This window comes from Cyanistes caeruleus, chromosome 21 (assembly GCF_971803275.1).
Source record: "Cyanistes caeruleus chromosome 21, bCyaCae1.hap1.1, whole genome shotgun sequence".
NCBI classification, from domain to species: domain Eukaryota; kingdom Metazoa; phylum Chordata; class Aves; order Passeriformes; family Paridae; genus Cyanistes; species Cyanistes caeruleus.
The window spans coordinates 8008791-8027313 of NC_141721.1; the positions used below are offsets into that span (position 1 = coordinate 8008791).

An 18523-nucleotide genomic window follows, 5' to 3' on the forward strand; every position below is an offset into this window, starting at 1 on the left:
TTGTTGGTACTTGTGGTGTTTCTGTGGATGCAAACAGAGATAATGGATAAACTTAAACATTAAGAAAAGAAAGCCAAATATATTAATCTCCAATTATATCAGCCTTCTCTAACGTTGCTTCCTGGTTGTTAAATGCCAAGAAAGTTTTGTATTAGGTGCTATTTGTACAAATTTTTCAACTGGGAATTCTTCATGAGTAATCAGTAGTGGTTACCTGTACTTGTGGTAATCATTCAGAATAATGTGATCGTATTTTTGAGTCACCAATTTGAATTTCAGTTGCTCAGAAAAATGCTGCTTCTGTCAGCTTCAGAAAATAGGGCTGACTTTTAAGCAAATTCGTTTATTGCAATTCCATTTTGGTAGTAGCCAAAGGTTGTGGAGGTGAGGGGGGTTGTGGTTAAAGGCTCACAATATAAATAACTGTAGCTAAAATGTAACTTCTGTTCAAGGAGATGAAAGTGCCACTGCTGGCTGGTGCTGATGGCCTTTTCCACCCTTGAACAGGAGACAGTCCTGCTGTTTTATTTTCCTCCTTTTCCTTGGCACAGGCAGCTGACACTGCTGTGGTGACGTGGCCGTGTGGATGGGTGAAGTTGTCCTGTGTCCACCAGTGCAGGTCACAGGAGTCTCATCAGCCTCCCTGAGATCTGGGTCTGCCTCTGCAGCCTGACTGTGAAAAGCAAGGGATGCTATTTTGGACATCTCTTTTTATGAATTTCGCCAATTGTGGTCATCTTATTTATAGTAGCCAGAGGCACAAAGTACTATTGCTTTGGAAAAGGTATGAGAAGTGAGGAGAGCTATTCCTGACCCCACAGACCTCCTTCCGAGGATGGATTCTTTGTGAGGAGATGAAATCCTTGGGCAGGTCATTAGAGGTGAAGTCAGAAGTGCTTTGTTCCAAACTGAGCATAAAATTGTCAGTTATTTTATCAAACTAAATTTGTGGTGGCATGAACTGGTACTGTGGCTCTTGAGCTCGTTGCTTTTTTCTTAGGCCTAAACTCCAGCAGCAATTTTCTTCCTAGAGCAGTGCTGCAAGTCAGCCAGTGTCCTGTTTTGGTGGATTTTCCAGTGTTTGTCTCTGATTTCCCACTCCTCTCCTACCACTGTGTCCATCAGGCTGCCTGGGTGCTCTGGCCTTGCCAAGAAGATGGTGCTCTAAAGCCTGCCTTATCTCCTGCTTCCAGTCTTGACACCCAATTCCTCAAAGAGCTGTCTTTGGGCCTGTAAAACTTTATAAGAAGAACTTTTTATCACTATTGTATTAGCTCCAGCACAGCAGCTCCTGCACTGTCCTGTGTTGTTTATGAACTATTTTAATAAGAATTCTAGGAAAGAGATTCCTGTGTGATATTGGTGGCCGGTTTATTTCAGATCCCTATGGACTGTATTTTCCAGTGGCTGTTAATGTGTTCTGCTTCAGTAACTTTGAGAGGATAAACATAGACTGAGCATAAATTTATATAGATACTTGTGAATTATGAAATTGTAGAATCTGTAGTCAAAGTTTCTGTGGATGCTACTTAGAGCAGGTGTAATTCAGGCCATTTCCACCTGAATTATCTATGCTAAATATTGACTCAGGGAACCACTTAAAATAAATGCTGGTGAATAGTCATTGATCTGTCAAATTTGGGCCAGAGAGGAAGGCAGTTTTTCCTTCTGGTCAAAGGAAGGTAAAATTTTTGTTTCATGAGTGCAGGGTGGAAGAAGGGGAGCAGCCACAACATCAGCATGGTCAGTGAGCGTAGAATTTGGAGAAATGAGTGACTGCTGATAAATCCATTTAATTGTGTTTGGTCCTGTGCTCAGTGATCTCTGGGAAAAAGAGCAAAATGAAAGCAAAAGCAAGAAATAGTGCTGCTGTTGGGAAAATGTACATGCAGTTAAAATGCCAGCTAACAGCAAGGCAAAACTTGCAGGTGTATGAATTCCACAGGTTTTGCCTCTGGAGAGGTCATGGAATGGTTTTTAAAGGCAGTTTTCTTCCCTGGTTGTGTGTCCCTGAGATGGTACCAACTGGAGAACACCAAGCCCATCAAAGTAACAAAAACCCGCTCTAACCCACAAGGAGGTTGGTGAGTGTGTGCCAGTAATGACTAATGTTGTGTGATGGGCAGAGGATAAATCTTGCTAATGACCTTTTGTGTCTTGATTGAATTTGAAAAATAGCTACATTTGTTTTATTTAAATCAAGGCAAATATATCTAGTGTCTGATCATTAACATCCTCAAGCGTACAGATGTCATAAATCTGACAAAAGGATGATGGAAAACTTGTGCAAATATATAATCATCTAGTTGAGGCTGTCGATCTCAGCTTGGTGACAAATCCATGGACTCAGCCCTTGGGCCCATGGAAAACTGCTTTTTATTATTCCAGATTATGAAATTAACTTTTTAAAACCCAAACATCTTTTTAGGAAAAATGATCAGGGAGCCATTTTAGTGGCTTATTCTTTCTGTATTCCACGAAGGGGATTGTTCTGCTTTATTTTCTCTCACAGCTGAAAACCAGAGCTTGACCATGATAGGGAGGTGAAGGTTCTTCAGGATATGTTATTTTCTAAGGGTATAAACCTGTGCTTTTCTGAGCCTTGAGTTTCAGAGTCATGTGGTGAAAATGCCTAGAAGTCTCTCAGCCTTTTTTTTTTAGCTATCAGAATGAATAGAATCCACTGTGGAGACAGTCTAGATTCTACAGTGAGGCTTGTTATGTCAGCCAGTATTTGATGGCTTCAGGGCTCTGTCATATGATGAAAGCAGGTATGAATGCAGAGCTTCACACTTCCTGTTTATAAAGCTGCAGAGCTGCAAGTGGCCGCTCAAATTCACAGAGCAGTAATTATTTCACAACTCTGGCATTCAGTTGTGGTGCTTGTTTGGGAGGGCACCTCAGTAGTCTCTGCTGAACGTGTATTTCAAAGGCAGGAGTGACTTGGGGAATTCTGCTGAAACTTCCATGAACTGATGAGAAGATGTTTCTTAGACTCATGGACTGGTTTGGGTTGGAGGGGACCTCAGAGCTCATCTTGTCCCACCCCCCTGCCGTGGACACTTTCCATGAGAAGGTTGCTCCAACCTGGCCTTGGACACTTCCAGGGATGGGGCAGCTTCTCTGAGCAACCAGTGCCAGGACCTCATGACCCTCACAGGGAAGAATTTCTTCCTAATATCCAATATAATCCACGCTCTGTTGGTGTGAAGCCATTCCCTCTTGTCCTGGCACTCCAGGCCCTTGTAAAATGCTTCTCTCTGTGTTTCTTATCAGCTCCTTTAGGTACTGCAGGGCTGCAGTGAGGTCACCCTAAAGCTTCTCTTCTCCAGGCTGAACAATCCCAGTTCCCTCACCCATTCCTCCCAGCAGGGCTGCTTCATCCCTCCAGTCATCCTGGTGCCTTCTCTGGACTCGCTCCAGCAGCTCCAAGTCCTTCTGGAGTTGCACCTCAGGGCTGGGGGCAGCTCTGCAGGTGGGATCTCACCTGAGGGGCAGAGGGGCAGAATCCCCCATTTGCTGCTGCCCACGCTGTGGGGTCAGCCCAGGACACAGGACATGTCCAGCCCCTCCCAGCAGCACTCCCAAACCCTTCTCCATACAGCTACACTTGATCTGTTGGAAGAGAGTCAGTTTTTAATCTGTAATTCTTCAGCTGCTAAATTGCAGCCACCACTTTCTCCTTTACCTCAGGTTCCAAGTTCAGGGAAGTGAGCCCAAGGGGTTTCAGCCTCTTGCTTAGAACTACCCAAATTATTTCCTATTGGAAATGAGGAACATTGGTGAAGTTAAGTCAGCTAACGGTAAATTTCCTTTCCTGAAATACCTTTTGTGGTTTTTAGAGGCTCTTTACCAGTGAAAACTTTCAAATTAGGGATAAATATTGCCTCCTGCTTAGGGTGCTGCAAGTTCTGTGGTTCTGTGGGAGCTGATTGCATCCTTTTAGGAGGTTTTTGGTAATTCTTAGATGATCTAAGTTCCCAAGCACGGCAGAAACTTGGTGATTGCTCAAGTGTTGAATGTACAGAGAGTGATGCAAGTCAGAGAAAAGAGGATTTAAGAACATAGGTGTTTCATAAATAAGAAAAAGTTGATCATCTTAAAGGAGAAAACCCTCAAAAAGTTGAATTATGATTCAGTAAACATTGGGAATCCTCTGGTTTCTCACTTCTCAGGTGAATCATGTCTTTAAATACGAGCAGGCTCACAATATTAGCCACAGTTTTGTCCTGTCAGCATGTTACTGGAGATTCCAATCAAAGCAGTCAGGAAAGCTGCCAGGGGAGTTTAAATAGATATCATTCCAGCCATAGGGCTGGAGGTCACAGGATAAGCTGAACAAATCCTCATTTTGAGTGCTAAATATCTTGATATAAGTGAAAAGACCACTATCAGGCTATTCTATATGTAATACATTTTCTTATCTTGTTGTAGACTGAAACTGAGTCCTCAAAACATTTCTTTGGATTATAGAATTTATATATATATATATATACACACACATATATAAATATATATATAATAGATTATGTGTCTATGTATCTCACAGGTCTTAAACCTTTATTTCTTGTATTTTAATCAATGACATCAGTTGTTTTATGGTTTCTAATCAGATTCTAGTTTTTCCTCCTGTAACATCAGGCTTTTTTGAGAATATACATGCCCAGAGAAAGTTGTTGAACTTTCATCCTTAGAGATTTCCAAGCTCTGCCTGGACAAAACCCTCCAGAAGCTGGTTTTGAGCTCAGCCTTGACCCAGTTTCAAGCACAAGGGTGAACCAAGTGACCTCCTGAGATACTTTCCAACCTGATAGATTCTATAAAATATTTCTGTTCAGGATGAATTTTGTAAAGTCTTGTTCTGATGAAGTCCTAAATCTACCCGACAGTATCCTACAGAAGAAAAAAAAAAAAAAAAGGACAAAAATAGAAACTAGGAAGTTATTCAGTGTGAGATGAAGCATCTCTAATGAAATGTGAAAGTAAAAAAAAATAAGAGGGGACTACTTTGAATCCTGTTTACTTGACTTGTAACAGTTTCAGGCTTTCTGGCTGCTGGCACTGTGGCAGGAATGAGTAAAACAACCCTCACCCCTTTGCTCTGCCCAAGGGAACTCGGCCCACTGTCTCCTTTCATAAAATAAGTAAGGCATTCAGTTCTTTAGTACTCAAGAAAATGAAATCAGATTCAAAAATGGGCCTCTGAAGGGATGACAAGCCTGTGAGAATGAAAAAGAACATAGCATTAACAAGTAATGTGATGAGGTGAGGCATGAAGTGTCTATTGAATTCTGTAAATTAGGATTATTGTACGACTCCTGCTTTGAGGTAGGACTGGTTAGGATTTTTCTGTATTTAAAACACCAGGTGTTAGTAATATCTGTCATTCAAAAAGTGTCACTATCTTCTGAAAATTGAGTGTATCCTTGGTTAGGTTGTGAAGCCATACATTGGTATAAATCATTTGGTATGTGGGAGGTCAAATGAGTCTTGAGCTCTTATGACATCTGTAGGACTTCAGTTATTAATTATTATTAAAATAATCCTGCTCTGTTCCAAGAAGTTCCAGATACTGAGAGCATACGGAAAGCTGATGGAGGAAGGGTAGGATGAGTGTGGCATTTTCAAATCAGAGCTGTTTCTGTCCACTGACTTTTGTTATTTCCAGGCCTGATGTAAACCAGAACTGCCCAGCTGGGGGTTTTTAGCGTCTCCTACAGGCCTCTTTTAGGGCTCTTCTTTGTCTGATGGGTTCCTAGTTTGAGTTTCTGTATAGAAAGGAAAGTTCTGTGGGTTAATTCTAATTAAGACTTTCAATTTTTAGTCATTTAAAAACAAGTTATTTCTTAATTTGTTCTATTCCTTGAAGCAGGTGCTTTTTCTATAAGTTGTACTTAGTCTGAATTATTGTGAATGTCCATGTGATATTTGCAGTATTGAAGAGCTACAAAAAGCATCTTTAACATTTAATTTTCATATGAAAAGGTCATTTACATAATGAGACAATGCAGCCTTTGGGCAAAGATGAATGTAGAAGAAAAATCCATTAAGGTAGATTCTGCCTAACAGTTTGAAAGGGCCTAATTCACCAAACTTTGAATGCTGGATTATTGCTAGCACAAAATTCCCTGCTTGCCTAAAAAAAGTGGCAAAATCCTAATGCACATTTTCTTTTGTGATTTCTTCAGGGACACTGTACCTTTGTTAGTGATGACTCCATATCTCATAGGCTCTGTAGCTTTAATGTTTGCGGCTGAGCTGTGTAATAGTAGTTTTCATTTCTTTTTTTTTTTTCCATAATGAATTTTAACACCTCTGAGAAATGGGGATTTTTATGGGGTTGTATTTACAGCTGAGCAGGGCTGACCTGGTCCCTACAGGTGGAGCTTATTTGGAAAGTGCATCACTTTGAAATGCTGCCTTATTAAACTGATGTAAAATCTCTTCTGCATTTCTGATTTTTAATGGCTATAAACTGAGTTCAGATCTTGGTTTGACACTAAATTTTTCTGCATATGGGCTTCGTAGTAGTTCACCAAATCTGCTTAAAAACTGGTGCAAGTTAGTCAGATGTTAGTCTATGTTAATGTATTAATTCATTAGAATGGCAATTAAAGGAAATTCCTTAATTATTTTAGCATATTACTGGCATGTGCCTAAATCCAAGAGATGTGAGACTCTTGGTTTAATAATCTAAAAGTTTACCAGAACCATTTTTCTTATAAAAATATGGTAACATTTGCAACAGGGCCTTTATTTAGTGTTGAATAAAAGGAGATGGCTGAGAAAGGTTTGGACAAGGGCTAGTCAGGCAGTTTGTAGTGACCAGGGTTTATGTTCCACTGCATAAATGTTATTTAATGTGGGACTGGTGCAAGCCCTGAAATAGTTGCTCCCTGAGTCACTGGAGTGCTCAGCTGTCCCAGGTAGGGTGACTTGGCAGATCCAGTGACATGCCCTGATCTCCAGGGTGGTTAAATCCTCCTTTTAACCAGTCACAGCCCAGGACAAGCCTCTCCCATCCCATGGAAATGTGGTTTGGAGGTGACCTGTGCTTCCCATGGGCTGTGTTTGGGGCAAAACAAGGTATTAATGGTGCTGGTGCTGAACTGCACAGGGTCATGTACCCACCAAGGAGTTCTCTCCAAACCAGAGTTCCTGGGACAGGGATGCTCTTGAAAAGCCAGCAGGGCCCTGTGGTGGGAAACACTGGAGAGACTGAGATGGGCAGAAAGAACGTCTGGCTTTGTCAGACACTGCAGTTCTGACTTTTGGAGTGGTTTTAAATAGGCACTGAGACAGTCTGTACCTTAAAAAGAGATCTGACTTCCTCCTGGTCAGGCTGTGCAGCCACAGGCCCAGGCAGTGGGAGCTGCTCTGAGCCAGGCTCTGCTTCCAGCCAGCAGCTACAAAGGCAAAAGGAATTGCTAACCTTTATTTTGATGATTTTTTTTTAATGTCCAAATCCTTTGAAGCTGTTTCACTTAGTTTAGAGTCTGAATTGGGCCCACAAGCGATGAGAGGCAATGTCACCAGGTGAAATAAGAGAGAATTGCATTCTGTATAAAAATGTAGGCTTCATCCTTTCCAAATAAAACCTACTACAAGCCCTTTGGAATTATTCCTCAAAACCAGTGATTTTATTCACATTGTATCTGTCTTTTTGTTAGCTGGTCTTTCAGTTGTCATCCGATCACGTTTTAATTTCACATTAAGCATTTAATATAGAATTGATACTTATGTTTCTTTTGTGTTTTGAATGGATGTTCCTTATCTCAAATCTGGTGATAATGGCAGCACTCAGGATTTGTGACAGACTCCAGAGCTGAAATATTTTAACAGGAATTTCTGTCTAAGAAATAGATATTCTAAGGAATATCTGATCTAAGCTTGCCCTCTTCCAGTTTGAACCCATTGCTACCACTACAGTTCCTGATGAAGAGTCCTCCTCCAGCTTCCTTGTAAGCTCCCTTCAGATGCTGGAATTGTTTCAAGTGATTAATTTTACTCCATTAGTTTGCAAAATTTCTTCTTTTCAAATTCTGAGACCTTGAATGAAATAAAAAAGTGGAAGAAACACAGAGCCCTAAGCAGAACAGGAAGTACCAGATTGAATAAGTCTGTGGATGTGGGGGAAAAAGAACTGAAAGTATTGGGATAGTAATTATGAGAACTTGAGTTTTGCAGATTGAATTTGTTCTAAAAATGAACTTGAATGTGGCATCATGAATGTATTTTGGGCTGAAGAAGCACTTCTTTTCAATCCCTGTTTCTGGCTGTTAGGTGTTATCCAGAAGCAAAATCTTACTCTGGAAATTTCCTCGTCTTGTCAAGATTTCTTGCACGTTTCCCCTTGTGATGTGATACAGTTAAATCCTGGATTTTAGTTTAAAAATTGAGAAAGTGGATTTGCACTTTGTACAGCTGAAACAGGAGTGCTTTAGGATGAATGAGCAGCAGTTGGTGCAGTCAGGGCAGCCTGGATTTTGTGCCAGGATCTTAGGGAGGGTTATTAGCAGTGGAAGAGCAGAGAACTTTTTGGTCCCTGTTTTCCAATCCTGCAACTAACAACATGATTTGTCTTTGCCTAAAGAATTATAATTGATCTTTTTGCCATTAACCAATTCCCCACTTTTTTTGTTGTCTGCAATTCAGTGTTGTCTTCTGATCACCTTGGTTAAAGAACTGTGGTGTAAATGTGTTGTGAAAATTAATGTTATTTTTAAAATGAGTAGATTGCGATGTTGATAGGGCAGAGCAGGAAGGAAACCCCAACATGCACCAATTCCAGTGCAGAACACAGGATAAATATCTGCAGAGGCCACAGTGTTACAGAGATAGAGGTTGAAAAGCAGAATAGAAAATATTTGATAAATATAGAATCATAAAATGTTCATAATTTATTATGTAAATGTACTGCTGCTAATAGAGACTGTAATGTCCTTGAGGATATCTTGTGAGTCTCTCCAGGGATTCAGGGAGAGACTCCAGCTGCTGCCTCCGTTCAGGGCACTGGGGCTCTTTGGTGTAAAGTCATTCTGCCACCTTTTCTGCTGCTGTGGAACAATGGGCAGTGTGTTTGTATGAATGTCTGGAATTGGAGCCATCCCATCCATCCGAGCTGCTCAGTGGCACTGGAATGACTGGGAGCTGCTTTCCCATGCAGCTGTTCCAGGGTGGATCTAAAGATGCTGTTTCATCCTTCCCCATGGAGAGCCTTAGGAATCGTGTACATCTAATGCTGTATATCTTCAGTGAGAAATTCTGTAATGTAAAATTAGTATGGCATCTTTCAGGATAATCCTAAATATGAATCCTGGGTTGTTAATTGAGGATTCTCTTAACAGGAGATGCAGCAGTGGAGATTGGAAATAGTAATGCTAATTGTTTGCTATTGTCTGTTAAAAAATAAAGCTCTGATTCAGTTCTTGGTGTTCTACCAAACATGTAATGGGGTCCCAGAAATAAGCACATGGTGGTTTTTATTTTATTTCTTCACTCCCTAGTCTAGTGTCTGTATTTGTGATTTTGCTGGTATTTTTCAGCCTCTCACAGGTTGTATATCAAGCTTGTCATTATGTGTTTGTAACAGTGTGACAGGAGACAGAAATTTGGGATCTGACACTAAAATATTCCCTTTACATCTGAGTTTGAGATGATATTTTAGACAGATGTGTCCCCAAGAGCTGGGAATAGGAAGGCTGGAAGCAGAGAGCCTTCTCTTGGCCATGTGAATACACACATGTGGAGTGTTTGTGCCAGAACACCTGACTTGCAAGTGAGTCATATTTTCCCTCTGACTTTAGAAATTAAGATGTAGCGATGTATAAATATTACCTGAATCTTTTATTATTTGTGTCATAGTATGTAAGTACTGTGCTTTACTAGAGTTGGCTCTATTAGCTGCCAGAGGCCAACACTGGAGTGAATATTTGATCAAAACTATGCCAGCAATCCCAAATTAGAACTCCTTCCTTGCCTCTCATCCTCCCTGAAGGTGATGAGAAACTCTGCCTTCCTATGTAGAAGCTGTAGCTTCTGTTTAACTTTCAGGCTTAGACTATAATTTTTTATTTAAAGAACAATTCATATTACAGCTGCATTTAGTATCTTTGGCACTGTTGGGAGACAGGATATGAAATATTTGTTATATTACAATTTATTTTGTAGCACGGTCCTTATGTGGTGTTTGCATTTACATAGTTGGCAGTTGCCTTTCATTTTAACAGGGTGTTTATTTCTTGGAAATGAGTTCTATATTGTAATTTTGTGAATCTTAACAAGCATAAATGTCTCAATGATTTTCATGGTGGTAATAAAGCAGAAGCAGCTTTTTTGAAGCTGCTCTGCTCACCTATAACAACACAAACTTTCAGTGTGTTTGCCAGGAACACTGATGAAGGGACAGCTCAGAAAAGCAGGGTTTAGTTTCTAATCTAAACAGGACTAAATATTAATTCTAACTGCTGGAAAGATTGAGAGGTAAAACATTCACCTGGGAAATCTTGTGCAAACCACAACTATGAAGGTGCATCAGAGGAAAGTAGCAGTGGAAAGGGACAGCAAATATTGGAAATTTGGGTGAAGGTGGGCATCCCAGACTCCTGATAAGTTTTTTAGCCCATGTTATCTTTTGGAGGGTAGTTCAGGGTTCTCAGTGCTACTCTTCAAGATGATGTGTGTTCTGTTTAAAACCATATGAAAACCATTTAAAACTTGTTCCTTTTCCCAGCCAGCAGAGGACAGGGGCCCCTGGGTGGGAAAGGTGACATCCTGGGATGATCCAGGGCTAGGAATTGCTCCTGGAGAATGAGCTTACCAATTCTTTACTTGATAACAGGAACCACTTTTTGTCCCCAATACATCATATTGCAGTTTATTGTGCTTAAATTTGCAGTTGTAGAAATGGTAAAATAGATTTTACTGATCTGCAAAGTGTTGTGACTTTTCAGATTTATTCCATGGCTCATGTGGTTGGACCAGGGAGCTCCTTTAATTCCTGAGGGTCTGAAATATGGCCAATAAGATTTCCATGCTCAGATAGTGGGAGGAGGATGATGATGGTGATTATTATTATTAATTTTATTTTTAAAATTTTTTTTTCATTGGTTGTTATGTACCAGTTCCTCTCCACGCTGGTCTTACTGGGAGAGTTAATCCAAACAGCAGCGTGCCCTGATGGAGATAGAGAGGGATAAAACAGGCTGGGAATGCTGGCATTCTTTTGGGGAGGGGACTGTGAGGAGTAAGCTCTTTGAAGATTAAAAACATCACATAAATGCTAAGTGTTCATGTTACAGAAAATTGGCAAATCCTATTGTAATGACTAAATCTCCTTGCACTCCCTGCACAGGAGATGTTAAACCTTTGATATGCATTAGGGGAAGGTCTGATAGAACCAGGGAAAGCTTCATCCACAGGATGAGCCACTGCTACCAAAACCAAGGAAAAAGTACAGCTGAATTGAATAATTCCTTTTTTTAAATACCCAAACCATGGTGGTGTTATCCTTAAATTCCTGTTATTGCTAAATCTTGTGTGAAGCCTTTATGGAGGTGCCCTGTGTAAATTGAGTGGAGCCATTTCTGATATTCCAGTTATGGAAGGTTCCTTAGGAGTGGATTTATTTTTCCATTAGGGAAGGCAGGAATTTTTAGTCTGTGTTTTCTCCCAAAATATTCCCAAATGGATTCCATTTTAGCAAGGATGTGTGGGTGTGAAGGTTGACTTTTTAGTCATAGCTGGTTCATTTATCTCAATTGTATTTTGCAGTTGGTTCCTCCAATTTGGGGTTGTTCCCAAACACTCTTTACTTTCACTTGCACATTTTACCTCTTTGAAGCTTTTTAGTAATTGCTTTGGTTCTTGACAACTTCATAACCACAGCCATTAAGTCACAATAAAGACTAATGAAAAAAGTAATAAAATTTCCATGTATAACTAGGATGAAGATTCCTAAGGGAAATATTGAGCGAGTGATTACAGGGAAGATAATTGTCTGGTTAGAGAATTATATGCCCTGTGAGTTTGATATTGAACCTCTAAAATTGTCACTTAAAAATCAAAATATTAGAATTATGAGAAAAACCTGAGCTGGAAGTGAGGAAGAACTTGAGACAGGTGAATTTTTCTTGCTTTCTGAAGGATGAGCAAGTTGTCAGTTTTATTAGAATTCAGGTTTGGTTATTTTTGGTAAAGAATAAATGCAGTGTTCTGCTGATGGCTGCAAATCATTGCTTGCTTTGTGTACTTGTGATGTGCAGGGCTGGTGAGACTTTTTTTTTAGTGCATTGACTTAGCAAGCTGCTTTTCACCTGTTAGTGACATTGAAAATTCAGATCTCAGGGTGTGTTTGGAGAGTATTGGGGGCATTTTGATGCTTCCATTTCTGGGGAAATACTTTAGTCAGTCAGATGAGCTGGAAAGATTCTTGACCCTTCACCTTGACTGACCTTTTTATCCTGGGTTTTCTCTTCCTGCTTATGCAATATTTTGTTTCCTGCTTTGACTTTCAGCATTGTTGATACCTCGTGGTTTTTCTCCCTTGGATGGGCTGGTTTGGGTTTTGTGCTGGGAACCTGTGAACCAGAATAAATCCTTTATTTTCACGTGGTCAAATGAAGTATTTCAGGCTTTTGGGTCAAAGATCAGCTTTTTGCTGTGGTCATTGCTACTCCTCCTAATGGCAATGATGATTTGCATGGAGCTTTTGTGATTCTGGAGGTGTTTCTGTGTCCAATTAGTTCTACCTGATGTTAATTGGTCAGTTTATAGTAGCCAGGACAGATTAATTCCACCTTCCTCTCAGTTAAACTCTTGGAATTCTGCCCTTTTCACTGATTAAATCAGCTTTTTATAGTGCTTTTACACAATATCTTAGCTCATTTATCACACATCTGTCTGATGCAAGCTGGAATTTATATCCATTTCAGTGCTGAGACAAGACAGGGAGAGGTTAAGTGTCTCTTGCCTGGATGTCTCAGGCAGTATTAAGAGTTCAAATGCTTTTATTCGTCACCTTTGCTCCATCAGACAAGTGGCTGCTTTGGAAAGCTGCTTTGGGTCTCAGCCTCTATTTCTCAGCATTTTACATCACGGTGCTTTCATTTTGAAGGGTGGGGGGAAAAGCCTAGTAAGGGAAGGTGTTTCTGTGGCTGGCCTGACTTTGCAAATAAATATTAAATAGGAATTTTAAACATGTTTATTGTGTTTGCTCTTGATGCATTTATCACAGGGAAGGTATATAATAATTTTTTTCTAAGCTGTAATAACTGCACTAGGCTTGGCCAGCCACTCCTTTCAACCTTTAAGCAGAGACTGTAGTGTGTGGCAGTTCTTACATTCCTTATGTTCAATAGTTACATCATCAAAAATATCTATAATTAAGGAAGATTTTAAATTCCTTCTTACAGTATTTGAATAAAACACTTTGAGGTAATTTTTGCAAACTTTAGCTCAAATGCAGAGGCCTCTGAGGAAGTACCACAGAATATGCAGTGTGGGTACTTTGATTAGTGAGGAATTGCCTTTGATAAAACCATTTTCTCCTCTCTTTTTCCAAAGCAGGACGTGAACAAGCAAAAATATCAATATTACTTGTATTTAGCCATGCAGTTATATTTTTATGATGACTCTTAATAATTTTCACTAGCAGCCTGGTAACAGCAGAGCAGATTTTGCTGAGGCAGGTATTTGCTGCCCAGTTTTTGTTGTCAAAATTGTCCTTTCAGTGTGAGTTTTGGAGGGGACAGAGGTGGTGCCATACCCCAATCCCTACATTTCTCACCTTCTCTTTAGAACCTTCCCAGAAGGTGGGGGTGGGATTACAGGATCCTACAGGATGTGGAAAGAAAAAAAAAATATCTCCAGTGAACAGAGATTCTAAAGTGAATGGAGAACGTGGCAGCAGAACTTGCAAAGCTCCACTGGAAGGGTTGATTTCCTGCAGCTCAGCTTGAACACTTTTATAGGGGTAAAACAAGCTTTAAGTCTAGAGTTGGACTTGGATAATCTGAGTTTCAGATACAGTTTTAGTCCAAAATGAAAACTCCAGGATGGCTTGGTGACAAATACGTGAAAGCAGAGCAGAACCAGGTGGTTTCCAGCACAGGCCAGTTTTGGAAGGTGCTACACATTTCATTACCTGGATAGATGGGAATTAAACCAAAAAATGTGGAATAGTACATCCATATAAACAGCCTGAAGTTTTAAGTAACACTAGGAAACTAAAAATACCCTCAGCAGTTGGTGAGCTGAAGGTTTGTTACAATTACTTTAAGCCGGGTGACATTTTTAGCTGAGGTTGCGTGGTTTCATTTAAACTTTATTAAACAAACTGGAGCTGGAATATTCCCTGGAGAGTTGGATGCAGCACTAATCTCCTGTAAAACTGTCTGCAGCTTTACTGGAAACCCTCCAGCTGAGGTGGCACAGGAGCTTTGTGTTAGCAAAGTTAACATACACACAGTGACAGCCTGGGACTTGGTGGCTTTTGGAAGCGGGCAGATAGATTTTTAAGAATTATCACATAATATCTAATTATTGAAATTTGGTTTTATTACCTTGAATCAACCTCACAGTCAAAAGGCCACTTGTGTGGTCTGGAGGTGTAAAGGATTTAAATGAGCAGCTCCAATTGAGTCGCTTTCCCTGCAATAATATTGAGGTTGTGCCGCCTGTTATTGGCAGGTGGGATGTGAAGATGGTTTTTGCTGTGTTCACTACCACAAACTCATCCTGGGAAGTTGTCAGTGGCTGTTTTCCCTGTCAGGCTGTGAATACAACAAGGGTGCACCCCTTCCTGTATTGTCTGTCTCCTGTGTCTAATGACAGCAGCTCTTCTCAGAAGTGTTTGTAGACAACTGGCTCCTGGAAGTGTTTGGGGAATCTGTGCCTTTGGAAAAAGTGAATTTTCCAAATGAAAGGATTTCAGTCAGTAGAAAACAGGTTTGTCAACCACACTGCTGTCTAAAGGCAGGGTGAAAAACCCCTCTGTGTTCTGTGATGCTTCCTGTGTGTTGGGCTTGTGGAATTGAGAGAAAAAAGGCAGCTTCTGGGGATGAGAGCGTTCTAATTTCTAATATTATTATAGAAATAGATGTATTGCTTCTAGAAATGTTCCTTTAATAATTGAAGACTTAGTTTTATTTCCTCTCAACACGCCATCATGTTCTATCTCTGTTGAATAATTGGTGCTTTGGTGTTGGGATTTTGTATTCAAATATTTTGCCTTCCAGACTTGTAGTAAACATTGATAATATCTTTGATTTATACTCTGCTCATTTCAGTTGTACTTTCATGTGCATGGATCTAAATGTATAATGAACTTATCTTGACAAAGCTTTGCAGATGATTTTAAATGGCCAGCATCAGTCATTTTAATGGCTCCTGGGGAAGGGATGGAAGTAATTACCTTTCCTGTTATTCCATGACCTTTTTCGTAGTTTATGCATGCAAACAATAATACTGAGTGGGCTCTGGCAATAATAACTTGCATTTTGAAACTTAACATGGGCTGGCAGTATCAACTTATCACTCCTGTTAAATACACTGGTAGTGCAGGGGCTTTTATAAGATCTTGGGAGTATTGCTTGACAATTCTTGTTCCCAACCTTCTCTTCACCTTGGCTGGCACTCCAGTCTCCACTCCCATGGGTTATGGGAGATACCTTTATATATGGGTTTTTCCTACTCCTGAGCATTGCCTGGAGTGCACTCTGGGCAGTCAGGGCTGCTGGAAGCATCAGCTTAGCAAATGCTGTGTTTGTATAGAAACTTCTGCCAAAAAACCTCAAACCAGATTGGATTAAATGGTGGGGAGATCAAAAAATTAACAGAGAGGGAGAAGAAACCAGAGCACAGAGTTTATTTTTGTTAAAATACGTGTGTATGTGCAGGTATATAAAAATTGCAATAAATGAGAATATTTTCATCCCAGAACTGTTGTTTGGTTTAGTCTAGGATCCAAGTTGTTTGCTTTGCTTTGCCAAAATTACAAAGCCAGTAGCTTCCCCTTTCCATGATCCCTGAGCAGTCCCAGCACTCATTAAATGTGGGGAGTTGTCCCTGCTGGCTGAAGATTTGTTGTGCTTAAAGGTGATAGGAGGTGAAGCACTTCTCTTCATTTCCTCCTTGTTGGAGTGTTCATTAAAGCATCACCTGTAAAGGCACACAGTGACTCTGGGTAGATGTTAATGTGGAATAATGGAATTTAAACACCTTGTAAGCCAGGTAACAGTGTGAGACCAACATTCTTCTGCCATGTAATTAAAGCAGGCTCGTTTTAGTAAAACAAGATATGTGCTAATGATAATCACCACTGTGCTAATTGATAGCTTTGGTGTGTGTGGGTCACACTTGAGGTTTATCTCTTAGATACTTTGTTTTTGGTTTTTTTTTTCTTTATGGTTAGAAGTACCCAGACTCTGTAATAAAATTGGAGAAGAAACATAACCCAATTTCTGTTTTTACACAATTGTTCAGTGGAGCTAACATCTGTTTCAGTGTTGACTCGGATTAAAATTAGGGAGGAATGTTTTAATGTGATTTACTTTTAAGGATTGATTTTTGCTTTTGATGAATGAATTAACTGAAAAGTAGACATTTTACTGAGTGCTGGATTAAGCCCTCAAGTGCTCTGTTTTATTTTGGCTGACAAAAAGCTCAACAAGCCTTTGGCCATGGCAGTGTTGTTTCTGTCTGGCTTGTGATAGCAGGGTAAGGAAAATGCCTTGCTATAAATACAGTGACCCAGCTCCTGTGTGCAGCATCATTTCCCTGGGCTTCTGCATGGTAAATTGCTTCTTCTGCACCACTAAGGAACTTCCAGGGGATCCTGTGCCATTCCCTGCAGCTTGGCTTTGGACAGAGGGCTTGTTTTGTTCCACGAGATCCTTCCCTTCTTAAACACTTTCTTAGAAAGTTGCTCTGTGCTTGTAAAATCTGAGTGCAGCACTGCTTTCCAGGGATCTCCCAGGCCAGGATGAGTGGAATGTCATCACATTTTCCACCTTTGCAGTTGTGAACAAGTTTGAACAGGTGTAGCTGGCAAGCAGATTTTGCCTGTGAAAGGGAATCTTGGGTGAAGAATTACATGTAGTCCAACATTTTATTCCTATTAAGTCAAACCTCACTGCACTGTCTCATGAAGTTGTAGTGGTGATAAAGTATTTTATTTGTTTTAGTACAGAAAAGCAGACTGATTCATAGATGAAACAGCTTGAAAGATGCTGTTGGAGCTGCTCTTAATAATAATCACCATTGTTAGTTTCAGATAATTTCCCTGGCTTACATGCAATGCAAAATTGATCATAAAGCAGCCTTATTTTCCTTTGTGTGACAAGAATGGTGCTGAATTTAGAACAAATTACAATCCACTATTGTAGTTAGAAAACTTAGGCAGTGAGCTGTTGTTCACATTGATGGTAACCACGGGTCTGCTTCCCTTCTCTCTTTTCAAGCAAGATGAGATGATTAGATCTCATTTTCCCCAGTCACGTTTTCCCACTCTTTAGGGGAAATCATGCATTTAATTTCTTCGTGTCTTCTTATTGTAAAGGTAAACCTAAGGAGCAGAGGATTTTGAGATTCCTTAAGCTATTACCTGTCTGTAATGTCTTTATTGACCAAATGTGTTTTTTCTTTCCTCTGTTCTCAGTTACAGACATAGAACTGAAGAGGCTCAAAGATGCTTTCAAGAGAACTTGTGGCCTCTCCTATTACATGACTCAGCAGTGCTTCATCAGGGAAGTTCTGGGTGATGGGGTCCCTCCCAAAGTTGCCGAGGTGAGCTGTGAATTGCTGTTTTCCTGGGAAGCCAAAAGCAGTGGATCAGGGGCAGCTGGATGCTGCTGTGCTCACACAAATGTTTATGGGGTTGATTGAATTGCTTCCCGTTTTTTAATGCAACATCACAATGCACATTCTCTGCCTGAAAATGGTTTTCCAGACTTGGATCGTGGCTGGTCAGGGATATGCTGGGCTCAGAGCTACTCCCAACCCTATTCATACCTGGTAGATGACTTTGAAGTAAACCCAAGTATCCACATGTAAATTTGGGCAGTTAAAAGATTGGGAATTTGTAACAAGACCATAATAACAGATTTTATTTACTCCAGAGATGCACTTGCTGTTGGTTTCTTTGAGATTCCATTGGCTGTTACTTTGTTTTCTGAAGATGAATCTTTACAAGCTCTTAAAAATAAATTTGTTCATAATCAATGTATAAATGAGCTGAAAAATACCCAGAATCAAAATTTACTACATGGATATAAACATATATCCATATGTATACATCTAAAAAAAATAGTAATACCATCCCACACACATGCATGTTTACAAAGTTCTTTTCTTTTATAGAGTTGCCCCTTTCTTGAGAGAGAAAATATCAAAATATTATTGGTAGTGAGACAAAGATGAGGCAGACCTTTCAAATGATCTCTTGCTCCATGTCATTTCTAGTCACAGCTTCTATTTTTGGCATCCTCAGAGCTGTTGACCTCAGAGGCAGGGTGCAAGTCTCCCA

The 18523-nt window shown here is 40.1% G+C and overlaps 1 protein-coding gene across 9 annotated transcripts in view; it reads left to right on the forward strand.

The window, feature by feature from the left end:
- The window catches only part of USP32 (ubiquitin specific peptidase 32), a 62217-nt gene that overhangs the window by 1881 nt on the left and 41813 nt on the right, over nt 1–18523 (forward strand). For all 9 annotated transcript variants that reach the window (XM_086858960.1, XM_086858957.1, XM_086858956.1 and 6 more), the window contains exon 2: nt 17657–17784. In XM_086858960.1, the coding sequence (XP_086715086.1) occupies nt 17657–17784 (128 nt within the window). The remainder of the gene's footprint in view (nt 1–17656; nt 17785–18523) is intronic.